The sequence below is a fragment of the Antedon bifida genome, chromosome 7 (assembly GCF_963402885.1).
Source record: "Antedon bifida chromosome 7, ecAntBifi1.1, whole genome shotgun sequence".
Taxonomy (NCBI): domain Eukaryota; kingdom Metazoa; phylum Echinodermata; class Crinoidea; order Comatulida; family Antedonidae; genus Antedon; species Antedon bifida.
This window is the reverse complement of record NC_136232.1, coordinates 20337066-20360560: the sequence shown is the minus strand read 5'-3', so window position 1 is coordinate 20360560 and position 23495 is coordinate 20337066. Positions and strand designations below refer to the sequence as shown.

At 31.8% G+C, this 23495-nt stretch overlaps 1 protein-coding gene across 1 annotated transcript; it reads right to left on the bottom strand.

Moving 5' to 3' along the window:
• Positions 1-5633: 5633 nt before the first annotated feature.
• Positions 5634-23485, bottom strand: LOC144848677 (importin subunit alpha-6-like). Its single transcript, XM_078705513.1, has 14 exons — positions 23396-23485; positions 20718-20875; positions 17921-17995; positions 16632-16728; positions 14839-14942; positions 13913-14044; positions 13356-13444; positions 13059-13158; positions 12657-12820; positions 11948-12026; positions 11690-11815; positions 11053-11180; positions 10461-10639; positions 5634-9781 (listed from the first exon to the last, which is right to left on the bottom strand). Exons 2-14 carry the CDS (start codon positions 20847-20849, stop codon positions 9591-9593), a joined length of 1596 nt encoding a protein of 531 aa, XP_078561639.1. The 5' UTR covers positions 20850-20875; positions 23396-23485; the 3' UTR covers positions 5634-9590.
• Between the last annotated feature and the right edge of the window lie 10 nt (positions 23486-23495).

The window sequence follows — 23495 nt, the reverse complement described above, 5'->3', positions numbered from 1 at the left end:
GCTCAGTCTAAAACTTGATTCCCTGCTTGTGATTGGTCAACTATCTTGTATTGACCCAACATCGTTGCGTTACGTCCAAGTGGGAACCAGGCTTTAATGAAGTCTGGCAACACAACATCAAATACAGAAGACAAGTGACAAATTAAAAACTGTTGTATTCAAAAGAGTATAAAAATGAAAAAGTGAGTTTATAAGAGTGGGAGGTAACAGTATTACAAATAAATAAATAAATGTATAAGCAGAGATAATGACAACTAACAGCACTGGCAGCCTACAATAAATAAATAAATGTAAAAGTAGAGAATGGCATTGTGAGTTAAACAGCATTGGTAGCTTCCAATCTTTGTGAAAAAGGATACATCGTTTGGTATTTTAAATGCTGGGAAATTCTACAGTTAATTTAGAATTACAGCTCATTGTAAGCAACAAAATATAACGTACCATATTTACTCAAACCGCCCCGGGGTGTTTATTTGCGGGGGCATATTTTTTTTTGGGTGTAATATGGTAACATGTACAATCAAATAAATACCCCTAGATATGAAAAATACAACACAATTAATATCAAGGAGTGATTAAATACATTTATTCGAAAAAAAACGGTATATTTAAATATACCGGTGTATATATACTGATTGGTTCATGTGCTGTCTGGTATTCTATTGCACAATATAAGTTCTATTCGTTCTACTGCTTGTTCAACTTTTTGAGAGTGTTGGCCAATGGGAGGCTTACTTTAGAACAGAAGGGGAAATTTTAAACAAATAATGAATGTTAGGCCTGCAACTCGCAAACATTCATTATTTGTAAACTATCGCATAAAGACATAATTTTATTATACTTAATATTATTATGTGAAATTGACAAAATAAAGTTTTTATTGTAAAGAATAAACCAATGTCAAATTATAAGTTAATTGACATGATTTTATAATTATTGTTTTTTTAAATTATGAAATTGTTATTATACAATGGTGCTGTATACCAACTTTTATGATTAATATTTTATAGCCAAATATAATATAATATCTATCTGCCAAATGTGTGTGTAAATTAGAATATTAACAGCTGAAGTAGTTTGAATTGTAAACATGTTATCCATTGAAAATGGAACTTAAAATAAATGTTTTAAATCAAGAATGCGTTACCTTTGTTTTTTTTTTCAGGCTTAGGGCAAAATTGCCTATTGTAACAGAACTTACACAACCCTGTGTGATCCTATAAGCTCCCTTTGTGATTTGGTTACTTGTGGGTGGGATGTGCAGATCGAGTGAGTGGCGGTTAAGACAGTGGAACTGTACTCCATAGACATAACACCGGTAAGGGTTTAAGGCTCACTCAGTCCATGGTTCTGGTGATAGAACATGTCTTCTTGGATAAGGACTATAAACCGTAGGTCCAGTACATGGCTCGTGTGCACTTTAAAGAACATAGTACATCTTTCGAGACGAGTAGGCAGTCACCTCGGTATACTAGTTCCCACACTCGGCCACTGTCACTCACAGCCACTTCTAGTAGGCCTCCTAGTTGCAAAATCTTCAGCTTGTTGGACTCGATAGAAGAAGGAATATGAGTATGAAATAACGCTGCGAAACAGTCGGGTGATGTTTATACCTAATTCAATAAAACAGACTGCTCCAAATCGTCTATCTCCTAACACAAGTCACAGCCTTCTGCGTCACAATGTCCCAATTAAAATCTCCCTAATTTAAAATCTTCACATAATATTTCAATGAACAACTTGTACAAAACATTCTAATTAACTTGTTTATTAGACTACCATACATATAGCTCGCACAGTTCACAAGAAAGGATTTTTACGCTTCACTGACCCAATAAGCTTGTAGAATAATTACTTAATTAAAATTACCTAATAGTTAATGCTAATTAGCTATTATTTAAAAAAATAAACAACAAGAAGTCATTGTCAATACTATTGTCAATACTATAGTCAATAGTGCATTATAAACTATTATACTACTGACTACTGATTGCCTAACAAATACTACAGTAAAAATGTTATGTATATTAATTCTTCAAACCCATGTATTATTTTTCAATATTAAACTGAAAAATAAAACTTAATATACACAGAACTTGGTAAAGTTTGAAATAAAAGACTAAACCAAACAGTAGATATTTTCCAACATATACTGGTTAAGAAATAAGGCATGTCATGTAACCTGAAATAATGCATATTTTATTAACATTTTTGGAAGCCATTAAATAATGAATACACAACTATTTAAAAAATGTATTTCAACTTTAACACAAAAAAAAGACTGGTTCTAAATAACATTAACTAAAAGTAAGACACCAAGAAAACATTTGCATAAACTGTCAGATCTCATCTTTTGAGATAAGTACGAATAAATGATGCAAATTGTTCACTTGGTGATTATTACTACAAGTAGTATCGGAGCAGTGAAGCGAAACGACCTAGAAAGTCTATTAGCAAATAGAATTATGTGCATGGCGTGTCTATCTTTGAATGTGCCGATTAAAACATGAATTGTATCTGTTATGTCTGATGATACATGTTTCTGTCACAAGTCCTACCGTCACAATCCGAAACAACTCCTATTTTCACGACTTTTTGATTGCGCAACATGATGCTAAAGACGACGGAGCAACGAATCTTTACGATCATCTATACATATTTACAAACAAACAAAACTTTTGCAGAGATTTCATGTTAAGTTTGTAGAAACATGCGCAGAAAATAGCAATAGGTATGTGCGCTTCATTGCCTTTTGAATTTCATCGCGCAATCAAAAAGTCTCCTACCAAAATGGAGACGCTTTCCACTTTTTACTGTCCACTTTTTCAACATTAAAAAAAAAACCTTGATTAAAAAAAATACAACAAGGTCCAAAAAACAACTTTTTTTCTTCATATTCTTAAAAATAAAATAATTCGATAATTTTTGCTTAATTTTTTTTCTAATAATTGCAAATTGGAATGGTTACCAAAACTGTACTTCTGTTTTCGTTTTCTTTGATTCACAATAAATAAAATATTTTAACAAAATAACATGCTGCGGCTTGAAAAAATTTTAATTTTAAATGAGAAGCACCAAGAAAATATTTAATAAAAGTATATAATCTTTTTAATTAATAATAATAATTGATTATAATAATAATAACTATTTCGACAAATTCAAGGTAAGGCATATTAAAAACAGGGTTCCAGTTTTTGTTTTAGTAAATTATTACAGTATTTGTTACACAAAACACTTATTGAACAACAAAAGAGTAAGGCCTAGTTCACACTAGAGGACTGCAATCCAGATTGGGAGCTAACCGTTAGCCTAACCGATTGCAGCCTACGTGAGAATGCTCTATACGATAACTAAATTATCAAAGGTTTACAGTAAACAAAAGTATGTTGTCAATATAAGACAATAATAACTGTATATATAATATTTTTTTTTTATATTTAGTTCTTTGAAACATTTTCGGAAAAACTAAAGGCTATAAAAAAATAATTTAATTTTGACAGGGATAACATTCTAAACAGCAGTGATATACTAGAAATTTAATGGATATGATGAGGATAAAATTTTACTTTTGCGAGAAAACTGGAACCCTAATAATCTAGGTAAACATTACTGGGAAAAAAAAGTAGAGATCAAATGAGAGGCTTTGGCAAATAAAAAGAATGATTTAAAATATCTGTCTGACTGAAATAGAAACAGAAAAATGAGATTTGTTGGGAAATTCCCAGAAGCGCACATGAGATTCTAAACTTGAGTAGTGCTTATTATTACTGCTAGCTATTTATTAAACTTGAGTAGTGCTTATTATTACTGCTAGCTATTTATTAAACTTGAGTAGTGCTTATTATTAATGCTAGCTATTTATTAAGAGTGTTATCTGACCAAATCAATTCTAGTACAGATGTATGTAGAATGAACATAGCAACAGGTAATGAAACTGATGATGAGTAAGGTCAAGAGAAGGTCAATAGTAAGGTCAAAGTTTAATGTTAGTATGATGTTCAACAAACTCATACAATTAATAAGTTGGTGGTGGGGACACCATTCAGACAGTAAAACGTAAGAATTTAATATTCAATTTTTAAAATAATTTTAAACTTAATTTGACATCTAAAACCCTGAGATGAGAGAATATGACATTACACAACACATGGATATCTAACAATAAAAACTAAAAGCATTTCAATCACAAATTTTGATTTAAAAACAACTATGTAAAACAACTACCATAAATATATTGGCTTTTTGATTTAATACCAACATAGTAAATTTTCTAATTTTGTTTCTTTTTATTAAAACAGGTTTGTTTTATCCTGTCAATTATAATAATTGAAATAAATTGCATATATAGCCAATTAACTTACTGTCCCACCGATATTTCTTGATAAATATTTACCTTTTTGAAATTCAAGATAAACAGAAGTAGTAGTAGTAGAATTAGGATTGTAAGAAGAACATTTCAGTTTAAAAATCATTTTTTCAAAAATCGGAACAAAATTCTTCTACGAATTGCACAGCCGATTATTATAATTAAAAGTAAAATTTTTTTCATTTTACCCGAGAGATTTTGACACAAGAAAATACTGTTATTATTATATATCATAAAATTTCATATTAAATATTTTTCTGAAGATAAATGGATGGAAGTTTCTGTTACCTGAATTGAATACCAAATTCTTTTCCCCCTCATAACTGTAAGGTTATTATCAATGCTTTTACAATAATACTTATTCACTATAACATCGTTTTCGGTTTTTTACTGAAATCAGACTGAAACTGGAAATGAAAACGAATTTGATACATCTAAAAATGTAGAATTCCCAGAAAGTGCGCCCGAGATTTAAAATTTGAGTTTGATTCTAGAATATTAAACATTTTTAAAGAATATTGCTAAGCAACAGTAAATAGTTTGAAGAAGTTATTTTGAAAATACGTCTGATAAATATCATTTAATTTCAGATTTTTAAAAATGTAACAATTTTATCTATAGATACTGTACCTAACAATAAAACAAAAGCCGTTTAAGTACTAACAATAATAATAATTGTTTCTTTGGATTTAGCCGCCCGTTCCACAATTTCTCGATTCATAATGGTAATGTTTAAAACAAATAAAAATCTTGGTTTGTACACAAAAAAAAGAATTTTTTACATTGCTAATTTCTTAATGTTTCACTTTTTGAACATACATTTATTGCATAGTATGCTGTTAATCAATTTGGATATATCTTTATTTTTTTTCCTGACAAATACACTTGAAAATCAATTATACCCAATCAGAAATTCTGAAAATACGAAATTGGAAGAATACTCAAAACACACACACGCACACACAAATATACTCAAAAAAATCCTAGTCATATCGTCAACGTCATATTTTATGCACAAAACTGTTTTTTTAATGTTAATAAAAATGTGTAATCTTGAAAAACATGAATATTTTATGTATTGCTATGAAATATATACTGTCTGTCGTGAAACTAAGAATAAAGAACATTATTTCAATCATAAGGAATTCATTATTAACAATTTCTATTCCAATCAATTATTAATTTCGTCAATCAAAACAAAACTTTTTTTAACGCAACTCCCCTCCCACACCTCCCCTCCCCCTGTTTTTTTTAACAGCTGCCAATCAGATGCTTAATCTCAAATTCCAACAAATTATGGTATAAAAGGTAAATTTTATAAAACTAAACATAACATTTTTAATACTTATTTAAACAAAACTTACATTTTTTTGGCAAGGTGGTCCAAGAAAGAATTATAAAAAAGCAACTATCGAAAACCAAGATTGTTGAATTATTCAGTTTCAAGTAAATTTAAAGGTACAATTAAAATTTAATAAGATGGTTTAATGAAGGTACTGTACTGTAATTTTGAAATTTTCCAATTCAAAATGTGATAACACGAATAAATATTAACAATTTTAAATGTTCGTTCCTTTTTCATACCAGACAGTATATTTTGAGGGAAAATTTTTTTTGCTTATGTACAATCTTTAATGTGTTATATAATAAATATGTTTTGTTGTTTATTATGCTTGTTTATGTCTGTCTGTATATATATACATGTCTATATTTACATTTGTTTGTTTTGTAAAAATATAATCTTTGCTTCTTTTTATGACAAATATTATGTTCAGCACTACGGTAAAGTTTTTGAAATTTTTATAAATTGATTAATATTCTGTTCTGTATTTCAATCACTATAATATATGTCAACAATGTATATTTGGTTGATGCTGTGTATTTATTTATAATAACATGTGACTGAAGTACATTTGCATACATGTGTAAAGAGGTTATTTTATATAGTAAAAAATTTAAACTTAAATAATTAAAATATCCAACATCTATTTCAATGTGACATGTCCCTACAAAAAACAAGGAGGTTTTCGGTTGCTAATAATTATAAATGTATTACATAGTGATGTGTAAAGGTTTGTATGGCGAGTAACAGTGTGTTTCCAGCAAATTTAAAATCAAGAATGTCTTGGTTATGCTACATTTGCCAAACCGATATGTTCAATTTTAGCTTTAATACTTTAATATTACATTTTTACTTTTTTCAGGAAGACGGTTGTAGCATAACAACAATTTGATTTGTAAATAAAAACCCAATAATATCTATCATCTGGTATGATAATTATTAAATCTGTTAATAAATGCATTGAATTGAGGACTTGTTGAAATGCAACCAAGCCATATTAATTATGTTCAATTTGTATTGTGACAATATGAAAAAAAATCATTGCTAAATTGAAATGAAAATAAACCCTCCCTGCCACCCCACCCCCAGGTTGTAGGAACATGTCTTTAAATGTAAAACATTAACACCAATGTACACAAGAACCCATACAATAGTTCTGTAACGAACAAAAGAAAAAACATCACTACAAACCTTATCTACAAATGTAAAGCCAGTCACAACAAGAGGTATTCAGATTAAGTCATGAGGTGATTATTTAAATCATAGAGTCTAATCATTTTAATCACCGTGATTGATGCATATACACATCAATAATCAAACTGTGCATGAATATGGTGCTATGCAAGAATTAGTACAATAATCTTTCTTTTCAATACTTTCAACAAAGGTAGCTGATTGGTCAAATTGCATGTACATCAAATTTTTAAGATAAAAAGTGAAGAAACATGGATTAGTGAAGGATTTTGCCAAATTTAATTTGTGCATGCAAAAATAAACAAAGTCACATGATGCATCTGAATTCCTCGTGTGTAGGCTAATGCAATGAAAAAAGACAACATGTACTATCTACTACTTAGACTCTGTCCAGACTGCTCAATGTTACCATATATGGAAATGGTATTACCAAATATGGAAGTGATATAACCTTATTTGAAAATGGTATTACCGTATATTGGAATTGTATTGCCATATATGGCCATAACAGTTTATTTTAAGGCCCGGACAGTTTTTTTAAAGAATGACACAATAGCATCTGTGCTGTAAAATTACAGTTCAGTGTAATAACAATAATTATGCAAATTTTCTTTCAAATCAGACAAATTGTTGAATTTTTTTTCCAAATCATGGAATAATTAATATAGAATTTTCTCCTGGAATTTCCACAAATTAGTCATCTGTAATTTACACCATGTTGAGTTAAGCCATACTCAACGCTTTACATTTATCTACATAATACCAACACAAACTGAGAATGAATGATATTATTTGAAATATCTAAATTGCAATCTGTTTTATCCCCCTTTTTTTTGTTTTTTTTTTTAAATATTTTTTTAGTTTAGTTTTGTTTTCTACATCGTAAGATTTTCTTTAAGATGTTTTTTGGCAAAGAGCAAGAGGGATACAACAACCACATAATGATACAGAAAAATACTAGTGGGTGGAGGGGGGAAACGCCATCAGGACCCAATAAGTGGCCGCTCAATATGGGTGTCCTACAGGAGGGGTTGTACTGTATTAACATCTAATATTTACCATAACAAAAAAATCTTTGTGTCATTTACAGAAACAACTTTTTAAAGTTTAAATTAGGAAAAAATCTTGCATGATACTGGTAATTTAAAAGTACTGTATATTATTCTGTAATTTCAAATAATTTCTTTTGTATTATTTTATAGGAAAATTGTTTTAATAAACTAAAGAGAAAAACCATGCAATTAATATATGCAGTTCTTCTCTTAATACTATGTACTATAACTCATGCAAAATAATATTTAAAGTTCTATTTTTTTAAGAATAATTGTTATTATCTTGATGATATGGCGTTTGGCCATTTTATAGTGCTGAGCACACATTAGTAATTTCTACATCCTACCCTAGTATGTACACAAAACAGAATATAGCAAAGTTAACCTTTGAACCGTAATATAACTTTGAATGATAAAAAATAAACATTTTAATTTTATTTAAAACTATAACACATTAACTTTAAAACATAGACAGGCTTTGAAACCAATGTGAGCCCTTGACAAATTTAATAAATATTTTCTTTTTATGAAAAATTAGTTTTCATAGAACAATTTTTTAACACATTATCTGTAAATTACAATATAAATTTTTCTTCTAATTTAGAAAAATGTTTGGAAAACAAAGTTGAATTTGATTTTGGATCAAAAATTCTTTTTAACATAATTTATTATCATAATTTGAACTTGATTATGTAACATGTATGAACAAATCTTTTACCATAAATTGACAGAAACAGCTCAAATAATTTTTATTTAGATAAATTTAATTTATGAAATGTAATGTTCAAATTACACTGTTTGAAGATACTACAGTCTAGTGTGTTATTCAACTGCCAATTTAACCTTTGAAAAACCAATTCCGTTTGATAGGTCCCCAAAATTGGCACCATTGGATGAGTGTTTGGTGGGTAAAAGTTCGAATAAAATTTTTTTTTAAACAATATTTGCCGAACTATATGATAAAATAAATCTTTTAACACAGATATAATATACTCATAATTAAATTGAAATTTGGTTAAAGATTCTAAACTAATTTCTCTATAATCTTTAGTATTTTATAGCATATAAATTTAAAGTAAAATACTGTAATGATATGACAACAAATTTAGTAACATTAATATATATATATGGCAATGGTATTAATTTTATGGATAAATTTTGTTTTAAATCTTGCACATTTTTTTTCTTTTAATGAGCTAAAAATAAATCCATAATGGAAAGACAATAAACTAAATTTTCTAATTAAAATCAATTAGCCAAACAAAAATTTCGAAAACATTGTAACCATAGGAACAGAAACATTTACATAATTTTGTTTTGAATGCAAAAAAACATAAATTTAAAGTTTAAAAAAAACTGATTTGTTGTATTTTATATATATATATTGCTGTTTAAAGAAACGAAAGGTGAAAACCATGTGTGGATGAGTAAAAAAATATATTTATCAGTTCCATAACTGATAAAAACACTGTTATGGTGGACAGACGGGGATGGTAGTGTAGCTAAGAATCGAAAAAAAAATCATGTTTTATTTTTCCGCAAAACACCTACATTCATTCTACTTACAGTGTTAGTTTGCCTACCAATTTTCTTTTCTCGTTACGATTTTTATCCATGTCGTATATGGTGGCGCTCTTCAAAACTGAAAACCCTGCATGGGAACATTTTCTTGAGTTCCAAACAGGTATTCTTGGGATTCGGGGTTAACTTGCGGGGTAACTTTGACGTCGTCTTCTACAGTTCCGAAGTACTGCTCAATAATGAAGGCGGCTTTTAGGTAAATATCATGATTTTCATGACTTTGTAGAAACTCAATCTTGTCAAGGCCTAATACAATTTGTTTTAAATAAAAAAATATTACATTAGTTTTGAAACACAAGGGTCTACCAACGAGTGGCCAAGCAGTTAAGGCAGGGGCACTGCAAACCATAGCTATACAATCAGCACAGGTTGAAGTTACTCTTTGACCATTGTTTTGGTGGTAGAACAAGTCTTCTTAAATAAGGACTTAAAACTGGCGGTTTAGTGTACACATCTGGCTCCTTCTTCTCGTTATGAATTTTGTATTTTTTATATTTATTTTGTATTATTATTATGAAGGAAATAAATGTTATTATGATGATGATGATGATGTGCACTTCAAGAATCCAGTGCATCTTTCTTTAGGGGGTTATTCGGTGTATTGGTCCATTCAGCCCCTGTCATTTGGTGGCTGCACTCGACCCTTAGTGGAGAAGAAACTTATTGTATGTGCCGTCCACATGTGTGCACAATTCAGCTCAGTTGGGTTGCAAGCCACAGTTTATTTAGCCGTTTACATTTAAAATAAAAATATTACTTTAGTGAAAAAACCTCATTCTTGGCAAGGCCTAATAAAATATTATGGCAGTAATAAGGCACAATATTTTCAGTGTAAAAAATGACATATGATATTGTGGGCTAATACGATTTTAAAATAGATCTAATGTGGACCTGACTGACAAAGTTAAAGCAGTATTTATATTACCAAAACATTCTTCTATTTTCTCAGCATAAGGATTGACACCGCTGACATGCTGTTTAGCTTCTTGCTCGCCTTGCTTCAGTATATTTTCTAAACCATTCAAAGCAACTTGTACTATCTTGTTGTCCATTACTGTTAGTAGATCACACAGTGGTCGTATACAGCCTTCATGTATGATGAACCTAATGTAATGTAATTTATAAAATAACATTATAAACAATGATAATGATAAAGGATTCCTTGGGTGGGAACAACAAAATCATTTGAACTGAACAGAATAACAATTGAATAATACTCCTAGATTATTCCATCTTATTCAATCAAAACTCAAGTAAATATGAACTACCATTTTAAATTGCTATTCAATTTGAGGTTTTCAAAACTTTTTATTCTCTTATTAGCTTTCTTGTTATTTATTTTGGCAATCTCAATCTGGTTCACTTCTACAAACCACAACAATTTATTTCAGTAATTTGATGTTGGAAAAAACACATAGGTATAGCAACAATTCAAGGCACTATTCTGCACTGCCTGATGGAAAATTATGCTCTAGATCACAATGAGTCAGAAGCTATAACAAGATTAAAGAACAAACCGTATCTGGTCAGGTGTACCCCCTGATGTTGCATTTGTTATCGCCCATGCTGCCTCCTTTCGGGTCTTGAACTCTGCTTTGCCTAAAATCTCTATTAGCATTGGAATAATATTGGCGTCTATCACTTCCTACGAATTAAACCAAGAACAAAAAAATTGCTTATTTAAACGAAATTATTTACGATTCTATAAAATATTCTTGTATAGCACCAATTACAACGTCATTTCATCAATTCTAGAGATCATTAGTCTGTCTACGACGGTGTATGTGTGGGCTAGTAAAGGATTATCCTTGAGCATGGAATTATACTTGAACATGGGATTATACTTGAACATGGATTATACTTGAGCATGGGATTATACATGAACATGGGATTATACATGAGCATAGGATTCTACTTGAGCATATATGGTAATTCATTTAAAAATTAGAAAATTATAATTTAGTATATTACTTAAGATTCTGTCATTAAATGGATGTAATTGTTGTCGCTTGAATAAATGGAGCAAAAGATGGGGCAAAGGTTACTAATTGGATTGGTGTGTGAGAAGGTAAGTCATCTTGTGTGTACTTAGGTAAGATGTCAATATCATTGTCAAACTAAAGAACTCTGTACACACATCAAACCAATTCTTACTTGTATTTGTTGTCTGTTGCCAGCTGTGATGTTTGAGATTGTCCAACAAGCTTCCTTACGGATTGATTCCTTTGGATTGCTAAGTAGATGAAGGAGACTTGCTAATGCCGAACAGTTTAGAATTACCTGGAAAAAGTTTGAACCCGGTGTTGAGCAAGGGAAAAAGTTTGTAATACAGTATAGTCAACTTATACAAGACTCTATAAAAAGAGCATTTCAGCCATCTTCAACTTTATCGAATCAATTTCAAGTTCATACCTGTGTTTGGACATCATCTCCTGTTACTACATTCCCTACTGCTCGCAAAGCTGCCGATACCACACTTTGAGATGTGTGCCTGAAAATGGATAAAACATGTATATATAAGTATCTAAACTGAAAGATGTTCTGAACTAACCACATTAGGTAAGAAGGTGGAACATACAGCTGTTTGTCCTGGGTACACTGCACTGCTGGCTGCCGTGGGTCTGCAGAGGGCCTAATCCAAATTTCCTCACTTTCCATTAAGCTTGTGATGGACACTTTTATGTGTGCTTAATGACACGTGGTTAAAAATTGTTGTTAAGACGTCATAATAATCGAAAGTGCTGACCGGACGTGGGCGACCCATATCGATTTTATATGTATATTATTATGTACATATTTTATTTAAATTTGTTCCTGAATGTTGTCTCATCTGTGTATTTGTAAGTCAAAACTGTCAAGCACCCTTCTTTTGGTACTATTGAACATTGAAATTGTGTAAATAAAGTGAGATTATAATTACATTTAAATAGTACTAACTTGTAAACAAATAAAAATGTGACCTGGAACATAACGCTATGTCTGCACTATCAAACTTAATAAGAAAATGTGATGTGCCCATTTATGGACATGATGATGTCATATCACCATATTTGGGCACATCAACCTTTTTTTGTCAAACTAATTTGATAGTGTAGACAGAGCTAAATACACCCTGACTTACATTAGTAATTCTACAAGTCTACGGCATACTCCACTATCAATGACTGCTTGTATTTTCTCATTAGGTCCGTCTGATAAATAAGACAATGCCCAACAAGCATCCGCTAAAACATCTTGATCAGAACTAAACAATAGTCTTGACAAAACAGGTAAGCAGGGAGACACCTGAATGAACAAAATTAATATTTGCATTTAAAAGTTAAACAAAAGCAATGATTCAAATATTATATTACAAAAAGGCTTCTAAACTATTTACACCCACATACAGTATACAATTTTATATATATTTGTAATGTAGAACTGGCTCTTAACACAACAGATTATGTAAAGTTTTGGACGAGAAATCCCCCTGTGTGTTATACGCATGTTAGTAAGAGAAAAAACAACTTATATATAGTTATACCTTTTCAAATTCCGGAGCTGGATTTTTTCCCCGGCATAAATTAGAAAGTGCCCATACTGCATTTCTTGTCATTGATATTCTAGATGATTGAGCTAATAATCTACATTCAAACAAAATTTTTACTGTTATTATTTTGAGAAATTTATATTGAATTGATAAAATTGACATTGAAGCCAACATAAATCATGTGTTACTGCAGTAAAAAATGTAGTAATACTGCAGTAACTGTAGAACATTGACATTAATTTCTCTTAATTTTCTGTTCCATGTTTTACTTGATAGACTGAACCCACTTACATTAGTAATGGAGGAAGGATGCCACAATCCAAAACATAGTCCCTACAATCTGGGCTGTCGCCCGCAATATTACCTAGAGCCCAAACAGCCTGCGGAAACAAAATACAATCTTGAATATAGGTGTTTGTTATTGTTTTATCAATAGTTTTTTTATATATTTAAATCAATAACAATAAAATTGATCAAGTGAAGTACATAGAAATATATAGAGGGCACTAAAATACTAAATCAAACCATAGAGAGTGATGTGAATGTTGGCAACTCATCATTTCACCTATTAAACAACGCATGAATGGATTATAACATTATATGGACCGATATTAGTTTCTATTCTATTATCAATTCTCTTATCAATATCTAGAGTTATTAGAAATTATAAATTTATCCAAAATATCGGGAGAAATTGCATTTTAGCGGGAGAGGACTCAATATCAGGAGACTCTTGTCAATATCGGGAGAGTTGGGAGGTCTGTAAATATCGGTCGTCACACATAGTAAGTTCACTCCAAAATGCACTCAACACAAACATGTATAAATACTGGGAACAATGTTCTTACTTGTTCTTGTACATCTTCATTCTGAGCCTTCAGTAACATGATGAAAATGGGTACAGCTCCCGCTTCAATCACTGTCCTCGTTTGAAGCGATGTTCCTGATGCGATGTTGGTTAACGCCCAAGCTGCTTCAAACTTTAAATAAAAGGAAATAATCTTTTATACTAAAAAAAATCTTTGTGCTAAATAACAAACAAATTTTGTTCTTATTGTAACAGAATATAGAACACAAGTGTATTAAGAGACACTAACTTTTGTTTTGTTTTATATATTTAGACAAATTGCTAAGGATAACCATAAAACCAAATGCATTAACTATCCTCCTGAAAGTTGTCAATCCTGTTCAGAGGACAAACATATACTATAGGATCTCTACAAAACAAATCTTACTAATACAAGTTATAAGTTTATTTGGAGTGGAGTTGTCGGGAGAAAAATTTTGACATCTGAAAGGATTTTAACCAAGTGGCTGTATTCACCCATCCAACAAAAGCTAAAGAGAACCCTGACACTAAAAAGTTTTTACATTTTCCTATATTTTCTTTTTTTCATAATTGTATCCTCTCTTCGGAGAGAGGCTAATGACAGTTTATCCAGGTAAGCAGGCATGATATAGACATAATTATTTCAATATTTTATTGACCTAGGTCTTAATAAAGGGAAAGATCTCCTTTAAATGTGTTAAATACAGTCACAATACCCTAAAATCCGTAGCCAAATAATTTAACCACCAATCTACAACTTGATACCAATTAAAAATTATAACTCGCACAATTTAAATTTAAGGGCTTTTCTTTAATTTAAATGGTCATGAATATACCTACCTCACATTTCTTCCTTCCCATGTCCGTAGAATGGCGGCAGTAGAAACTAAACACATTCAATTTAAATTGAAGAGGTTTTTCTTCATTATATATTAATAAACGTACCTGTAGTGTAAACATAGCCTCTCCTTCTTTCTCATGTTGTAGAAACTCCACAAATCGTGGAATAATTCCTGTTTGAATGACTTCGTCTATAGGTGGATTTGGCTCTGTCATAAAAATTAAATCCAAAATTGTTATTGATAATTTATGACTTCAGATTCATTACTATTTTATTGCTTTTGTATGTTAAGCTCTGTCTACACTATCAAACTTTATGTGACAAAAAAGTGTGATGCTCCCAAATATGGTAGTGAATGCTAAAATATGGTAGTGATATGACATCATCATGTCCATATGAGCACATCATATGTTTTTGTCACATTAAGTTTATAGTGTAGACAGAGCATTATGCTTTTCTCAATAGACTACTGGGTTAGTATATCATGTACATTTTAATTTGGAACTCATATTCCTAAAGAAAAAAATACTTGATTAACGAATTACACAGATCAAAATAACTTATTATTGGTAACATTTTGTTACTTATTTTTTGGTATTGTTTAATGATGTAATCTATTTTTAATATGATTGATAATCAAAATAATAATCTAATTTTAAGGATGTAGACAATACTATAAAAAGTTACAAACAAATCAAATTGTTTTCCATGTATAACTAAATAATTCATATTGTTAATGTTATTGTGTAATGATGCAAGTAATCATGTTAAAATTATCCTACTGCAGTTACTGCAGTAACTACTGTACATTTGTTGGCAATAACGTAGCTTTAAGGTAGATGTTTATGAGGCAGTCACTGCAGTAAAAAGTGTTTTAATTTTTATAACAGGTTAAAGAGTAATCAAAATATGGTTACTGCAGCAACTGCATAAGAATAATTTTGACATGGTACCGTTAGTAATTTAATTACAGTACTAATAAAAATAAATAATTGTTTTTGTATTTAAAGGGTATAGAAAAATATAACAGTGAAAACGAAGGGGAAAAAACCCTAAACAAAGCGTTGTTTGACCTACATAATGGTAAACAAATAACGACAAAATAGTATGTTTTAGGAAATGAGATGACATGAAAAGGAAGTGAGATTAACAATTGGCATTCTGATGGGTAATAGCGCTGAATCACTCTTGGAGTTTCCAACACTGATACAAAACAAGACCACATAGCTGAATTAGTAACGTTATTGGTGAAATACAATTGAAATATTAGGGAGGTTTTGCAACGCTACGAATACAATAAACCAAAACGTACAAGCACATATTCGTTTTTGTAAGCCAGTGTAGGGCGCCGTCCAAAACATGACACTGGTCAATTTGAACGAAGCGCAGGTACTTGTTGCTTGGCTGCCTAGGCCTAACGTAACATCAAAGCGAGTGAGGAAAAAAATCTATAATTATATTATAATCATGAATCATTCCTGATTCGTTTTCGTTATTGTAGCGTTGCGAAACCTCCCTATTATTATATTACAGGATAACAAAAAGTTATAAAATGTTCGCATAGAAAATTCAGATTCTACTACTTTAAAATGATTTGTTCTTTGTTTACCGAAGTCAGTGGGCTTATCAATGATATTGTTATTAATTTATACTGAACAATAGAAATTTTAAACCTCGGAGCTACTCTTTAATAATTTTCTAAAGTTTTGTCTACACTATCAAACTAGTTTGACAAAAAAAAGTGTGATGTGTCCAAACATGGTAGTGATATGCCCAAATATAGTAGTGATCATCATGTCCAATCACCATGTCCATATATGGGCACATCACATTTCTTTGTCACATAAAGTTTGATGGTGTAGACAGAGCTTGACATTATGCCTAAAAGCTCACCCACCTTTTGACAGTAGTTTTCGGAATTTCTGTGTTGCTTTTAACTGTAGTTCCTGGTTTTCAGACATAATGTCCGACACCATTTCTGCTGTTATTGTTGGCTGTTGACATAAATACATTATATTATATTAAATATACGGATCAATAATCATTCATTAAATGTGCATACTGTATACATAATATTAAAATGCATCAATTCATAAAATGAATGACTGTTCACCTATAGTATTATTGCAAGTCATGATAATGCCATAATATGGAATTTTCAAAAAGGCTTATAATTATAGTAGGATGGCCTGTACACATACGGATAATGCACAATATTCGTAGAAGATGCTGGGTGTAGAAGATGATGGGTGTAGAAGATGAGGTGTGTAGGAGATGAGGGGCATAGAAGATGAGGGGTGAAGGAGATGAGGGGTATAGGAGATGAGGGGTGTAGGAGATGAGAGGTGTAGGAGATGAGGAGGTGTAAGAGATGAGGGGTGTAGGAGATGAGGGGGTGTAGGAGATGAGGGGGGTGTAGGAAATGAGGGGGTGTAGGAAATGAGGGATGAAGGAAATGAGGGATGAAGGAGATGAGGGGCGTAGGAGATGAGGGGCGTAGGAGATGAGGGGCGTAGGAGATGAGGGGCGTAGGAGATGAGGGGCGTAGGAGATGAGGGGCGTAGGAGATGAGGGGCGTAGAAGATGAAGGGCGTAGGAGATGAGGGGCGTAGGAGATGAGGGGCATAGGAGATGAGGGGCGTAGGAGATGAGGGGCGTAGGAGATGAGGGGCGTAGGAGATGAGGGGCGTAGGATATGAGGGGCGTAGGAGATGAGGGGCGTAGGAGATGAGGGGCGTAGGAGATGAGGGGCGTAGTAGATGAGGGGCGTAGTAGATGAGGGGCGTAGGAGATGAGGGGCGTAGGAGATGACGGGCGTAGGAGATGAAGTGCGTAGAGGATGAGGGGCGTAGAGGATGAGGGGTGTATGAGATGAGGGGTGGTGTATGGGATGAGGTGTGTATGGGATGAGGTGTGTATGGGATGAGGGATGAGGGGTGTAGAGGATGAGGGGTGTAGTGGATGAGGGGTGTAGAAGATGAAGGGTGTAGGAGATGTGGGGTGTAGAGAATGACGGGTGTAGGAAATGAGGGATGTAGAGGATGAAGGGTGTAGGAGATGTGGGGTGTAGGAGATGTGGGGTATAGAGGATGTGGGGTGTAGGATGAGGGGTGTAGGAAATAAGGGGAGTATTGTATAAATTGCTTGTGCCACAACTGTTTCTTATTGCATAATAAATTTACTTACTGCTGAAGAAGTAGATATAATGGGATCTTGTATAAACATTTCATCTTGGTCTGTCACATTTCTCCTTTTAAACAACTGTATAGAAAAAAGAAAAATCAATCTTTAATTTTAAAAAGTGGTATTTGAAAACAATCCAGACTGTACACTAACACTAGACGCAATAATAACTGTTAAAATTGAATATATTCGTAGACATAATTGTCGTTATATACAACATAATTGTTGCTAATTCACCAGCAACACACCTACAGATTACAGCTGTTCAACATGCTAGCACTGCCATTTACAATCTATAATTTAACACATGCTATACCTTTCACTGTGCATACCATTTATTAATAACAATGTTTCATGTTTAGCTAGTCATGTCAGTATAACATCTCCTCCAAGCAAGCCATACATATTCTACCTAAATTGTCCAGTATGTTGTACACCTAGCCTAAATCACATTTTTCTTGATTTAAACTTAAAGGCTACTGCATACTGTTAAAAAGGTCCAAATATTATTTTTCCATTCATAGGATTTAAGTACCCTGCTCTTAGAAGTGTGTATAAAAAAAATATGAAAGTGAAATTACTTGTACAGTACGGTATGTTGCATCTAGCCTAATTCTCTTAACCAATTCCATAATTTAAAGCCTATATTGTTAAAGCTCCAAATAATATTTTTCAACCATTATAGGTTTTTTAAAACCCTGCTCTTAGAAGTGTGTACAAAATATTAAATTTTAATATTTATTTAATGAGTACATGCGAAAATCTACCTATGGTTTCATGCAACGTATGTTGAATAGTGGTAACATCCTTGTTGCTTGTGTTTGCAAACATATGCTCCATAACTCCAAAATGTATTGTACAGTAGATGGAGAAGCATTCTATATACTTAAGTTTAGAGTTTACAATTTTTCTTTTTCTGTTTATAAGTTTATTAATATGGATGATATTTCCGAAATAAAAGAAATTGAATTGAATTGAATACAGTGGATAAAATTTAATTTAGAATAAAATGAAAAATAAATATTAATAAACAAAAACACCTTATTGAAGGAGGTTCTACTATCCTTCAACCAATCAATAAATACAGTACAGTAGAACCTCCATTTTACGTACAGGACGGGACCGAAAGGTGTACGTAAAACAAAGGATTTGTAAAATCAAGGTTGACCTTAAATTGACCCCCAAATACGTAGATCGTAGCTAAAAAGGCTGCCGTGTTTGCCTACAGCATGCAGGTGGTCACTAGCTTAGCTAGGCCCTCCCTAGGCCTAGACTAATCTAGGCCAGGCTAGCAGGCCTAGCAAGATGTGAGGCCTAGAAAAGTACAGTATATACAGGCTGTGCGATTTAGTTTAAAAAAGTGTTATAAATAAAATATCAATGTTCTTGTATTTTCTATCAATAAAAACAGTCGCTGCTCCTGTAGGGGAATTCACATGAGTTCCTCACACAGCCATGGCTTTGTGCTTCGTTGTTGTTAAATTGCGCCCTCAATGTAAGAAAATGATGATGTCATCGGTCATTAAAGCGTACGTAAAATCAAGGGAACGTAAAATTAGGGTACGTAAAACGAAGGTTCTACTGTATAATAAATGAGGCACATTATTAATATTTTATTTTAGGTTTACATAAAAATACCACAATTTTGTAACTTTTACATTTATTATTGACAGATGAATTCCATCTCTTTTATTACAGTTGATTTAAATTCATAGTTAATGCTCAACAAAATGAAGACATATTTTAACATGCAGTGTTACAGATCACTATCTGCCACACCTTTTACATTTTAATTTCAGTCACCTCTAGAATATTGCTATGAGCAATTACATTATACATACTATATGACTTTCTTAGTAATAATTTATCAATCCATACAAAACTCATTAAATTGTATTCTAAACACTGACCATGAATAAGATAGACAACATAATTAGTATGAAAAGGTGAGAGCAATACAAAATTTGCATTTAGTGCTAGAGTATATAAACTTTAATTTCTATATCGTGATGACAGTCAGATACTAGATGCAGCAATTGTCATTGTATTAAATTGGCAACATGCTTAAAATCCCTCGTAATTCGCCAGGTTAAATTCAGTTTGTGCATGAATTAATTCAATTAATCACCCGATACTCTGCAACCTGTTTGGGCAATGAATATCATGGTTTGCTAATTAGCATGAATTGCATAGACACACCTATGAATTTAAAGCATAACTTTAGCCTTCAAAAAAACACAAAAGGTACATTCTTTTTGGTACGCCGCTGTAATTGTATTTTGTACAACAAAGTCTTGACTATATCCACAGTGTATACAGTCTTGATAATAGAACATTGACATAATTGTCAACTGTAAGAATAGTGTATTACGTACAGTACATTTACAGTAAGCCAACCTACCAAATGTTTATTAATTAGTAGATAGGCTAAAAATAGTGTGGTCTTACTTCTGTGTGGTACTGTACCATGTCAAAATTATTCTACTCCAGTTACAACAGTAACTACTTAATGTTTGCTCCTAATCCTGAGCAAGCTTTTTTTTTGGGGGGGGGGGGGGAAGAGATGGGGTAGGAGATCCCACTGTTTATTGCAGTGACTGCCTCATATCTTCTATGAAACAAACTAAAACCATATGCAACTAATTTACTGTAATAATTACATTATGTCATTAGAATTTTTTTTTATTCAATATTTATATATAATTGAATTCAATTACACAGAATAACTTTGACCCCTTGAAAGAAAAGTGAAAGAAAAGTGAAAAAATAGTATCGATATAAGTTAGTTAGTTTACTGTACCTGCTCTTCTCGTTTCTGTTTTCGTATTTGTACCCCTTCTTCTTCTCGTCGTCTCCTCATCTCTTGTAAATCTTTGTCCTTATTCTTGTAGGCTCTTAGTCTGTTATTTTCTTTTACTGGTGTAGCCATCATGTTTTTTGTTTTTATTCTGAAGTAGCCTATGAAAGAGTTAAAGATTAATCAAATCATTCTTTTATCAATAACTATGATGTGCGATTTGCACTATCTGCACAATTTCAACACAATTATTTCATTCGAATACTTTTTTCAATAATTATAATATACAGTAATCAATGCATACTGTTATAAAAATAATAAGTTCAGGGTTCGCAATAATACTGGACTTCCGGCCAATGGCCAGTTAAATAAGTGGCGGACCAGTTAAATACTCAAATAACAAGTCCGCTTGACCAGTTAAAATGTCAGTAAATCTGACGAAATATCAATAATTTTACTCAATTCACCTGGTCATGATTTCCTTACAAAATATGTCACACCTGGACTAATGTAAGCAAGATCAATTTTTACCTCATTTTTAATTTTTTAAAGTTAATGTTCAGTTACAAACAGTATTTTGGTTGTTAATTGAAGGCTTCCTTATTTTGGGCCATATTATGTGACCAGTAAAAGGAGTAAAGGACCAGTAAAAATGTACTTGTCTTAAAAAAAAAAAAACCTTAATGGAGTCCCCTGATTATGTAATCATTTGGATTTATAAATTGAAAAGATATCATAATTATGTTTAGTCATTGAGATGAACAAGATTGGACCATTGGACTTAATGTAAAAAATTAGACTGGAGTGCAATGATCTAGCAATATTCGTCATTTAAATCTGTGTGCACATAAGAATTATACCAACTTTGATAGCTATATTCTAGACTTGATTGCTGCATGGAGGACATATACAGATATACATACTCTATATTTCCTCCATGATTGTTGTAGCATATTTGTAGTAGCCCAACATAAGATTGTAGCCAGCATACATGGTACAGTAATATTCCTTTGTGTTCCACAGGGCATTCATTCCCTTGTGCCTAACAGGACAGTTAGTATTTTTTATATATGAATATTATTATTAGAGCAATTTCCTTTACACTTCTATTAATCTTTAATTAAATGATTGGCTTTTTAATACATTGCTTTGTGTGCATGCACCTGCACTGCACTTATCCTTGATATCAAAATTAAGTTGGTTATTATACTCTCCTTGAATTACTATAACATACAAGAAGAAGAAAATAAAACCACAGGACCATGTGAACAGCATTAAAAAGAGAACCACAAACAAATGGTATTAAAAAACAAAGAAAACACAGACCTAAACAGTATCTATGGTTGTGTATCTATGTTATGGAATTAAATAATTACATGTTATACCGCTGTTGGCCATTTTTGTATGCTGGCCATTGAAAATTTTATAACAATAGTGTTTTTATTAAGCAAGGCACCTGCATAGTCTCTGTCCAACCTTGTGATTGATTTAATGTACTATTCCAGCCAAACCTACATGTCTTGATAGTATTAGTGGGTTTTTTTAACTACAGTTAGCCAACTGAGCTGATTAGCCTTTTAGATCAAAACATCAGCTTTCTTTGGGGATACCTTACAGTGAAATGAGCAGGGAAAACAACATGGCCAACCCTAAATAAGGGGGTACTTTATTGCATCCTGAAGGTGTTCATTTAACAGGGGTCTAGACTAAAATTGTAGGACAATTATAAAAGGAGATTTTGATTTAATGGTGGGTTCATATTAAAGCCTGCTTCTCAAATGAATGCATTGCATAAGACATATAAGCACAAGGCAAGTGAGTTGACCAATCATCATCGTCATGATTGGTCAAATTACTTTTGGTGATCGGTCATTTTGCGTTTTGCTCAAGTGGGAACCAAGCTTTAACTCTAGTCAATAGGTTCAGGAGTAAGAATTATAGGTCAACATTTGCATTTAAACATAATGTAACCCACACTAAAAAATGACTGCAGAACATCTTTATTTTGCATATGGTCTACAAGTTTCTGTGTCGGGAAAATAACTGATGTTGATGGAGTGGGAAAAAAATTACTAAAGAAATGTATTAGTAATATCTAATTTATGCTGTTTGATTCTTTCTTAAAAACCCATTAAATCAAATATGCTACTAAACTAAGATGAAACTGCAATTTATCATTTCTTTTACAAATTGCAATATTTCATCATGATAAAGCACTACATAATTATTAAATATTAATAGTAATACATAATCTGAAATCTGAAAGTCTCATCTTATTATGATTATTATGTCATGATAATTGAATATTTCATAATTAAAATGTATTGTGCAATGAAAAAAAAACCATATGCCTATATCCTGAAAAAAAAAACACCGCTTCATTTCGTTTTTAAGACAAAAAACTTAACTAGGCCTAGTGTTAAATCCCACACAAACCACCATTGAACACGAGGAGAAAGTACAACTTGAACGAAGGCTGTCTTGTCCGCTGGTGTGGGTTTCACCATACTATCATCGGTTTTGATTGATGATGGTTACAGTACGTGAACATCTCAACTTTAGTGGCGATTTTACGATTTTCCAAAGATCAAAGGCAACATACACTTAACATTTTCAGTTCTAGAGAGATTGAAGAGTATTATTGTATATTCTAAATTGAAATAATGTAACAAAATACTTACTTTAAACAAGAAATTAATTAAATCTTATGAGGGAAACCCCTTCTCTCCTTCCGCAACATGCGCAATACAATTGAGCAGGCGCAGTAGAATTTCTATAGTG

What these genes read in the sequence shown, in the direction of transcription:
- LOC144848677 (XM_078705513.1), bottom strand. Translation starts at nt 20,849, where the DNA reads ATGATGGCTACACCAGTAAAAGAAAATAACAGACTAAGAGCCTACAAG. An exon ending in ATCCTTCCTCCATTACTAAT is followed by an intron (nt 13,159 to 13,355) that starts GTAAGTGGGTTC and finishes GTTTGAATGTAG; the next exon opens with ATTATTAGCTCAATCATCTA. An exon ending in GAGATGATGTCCAAACACAG is followed by an intron (nt 11,816 to 11,947) that starts GTATGAACTTGA and finishes AACTTTTTCCAG; the next exon opens with GTAATTCTAAACTGTTCGGC.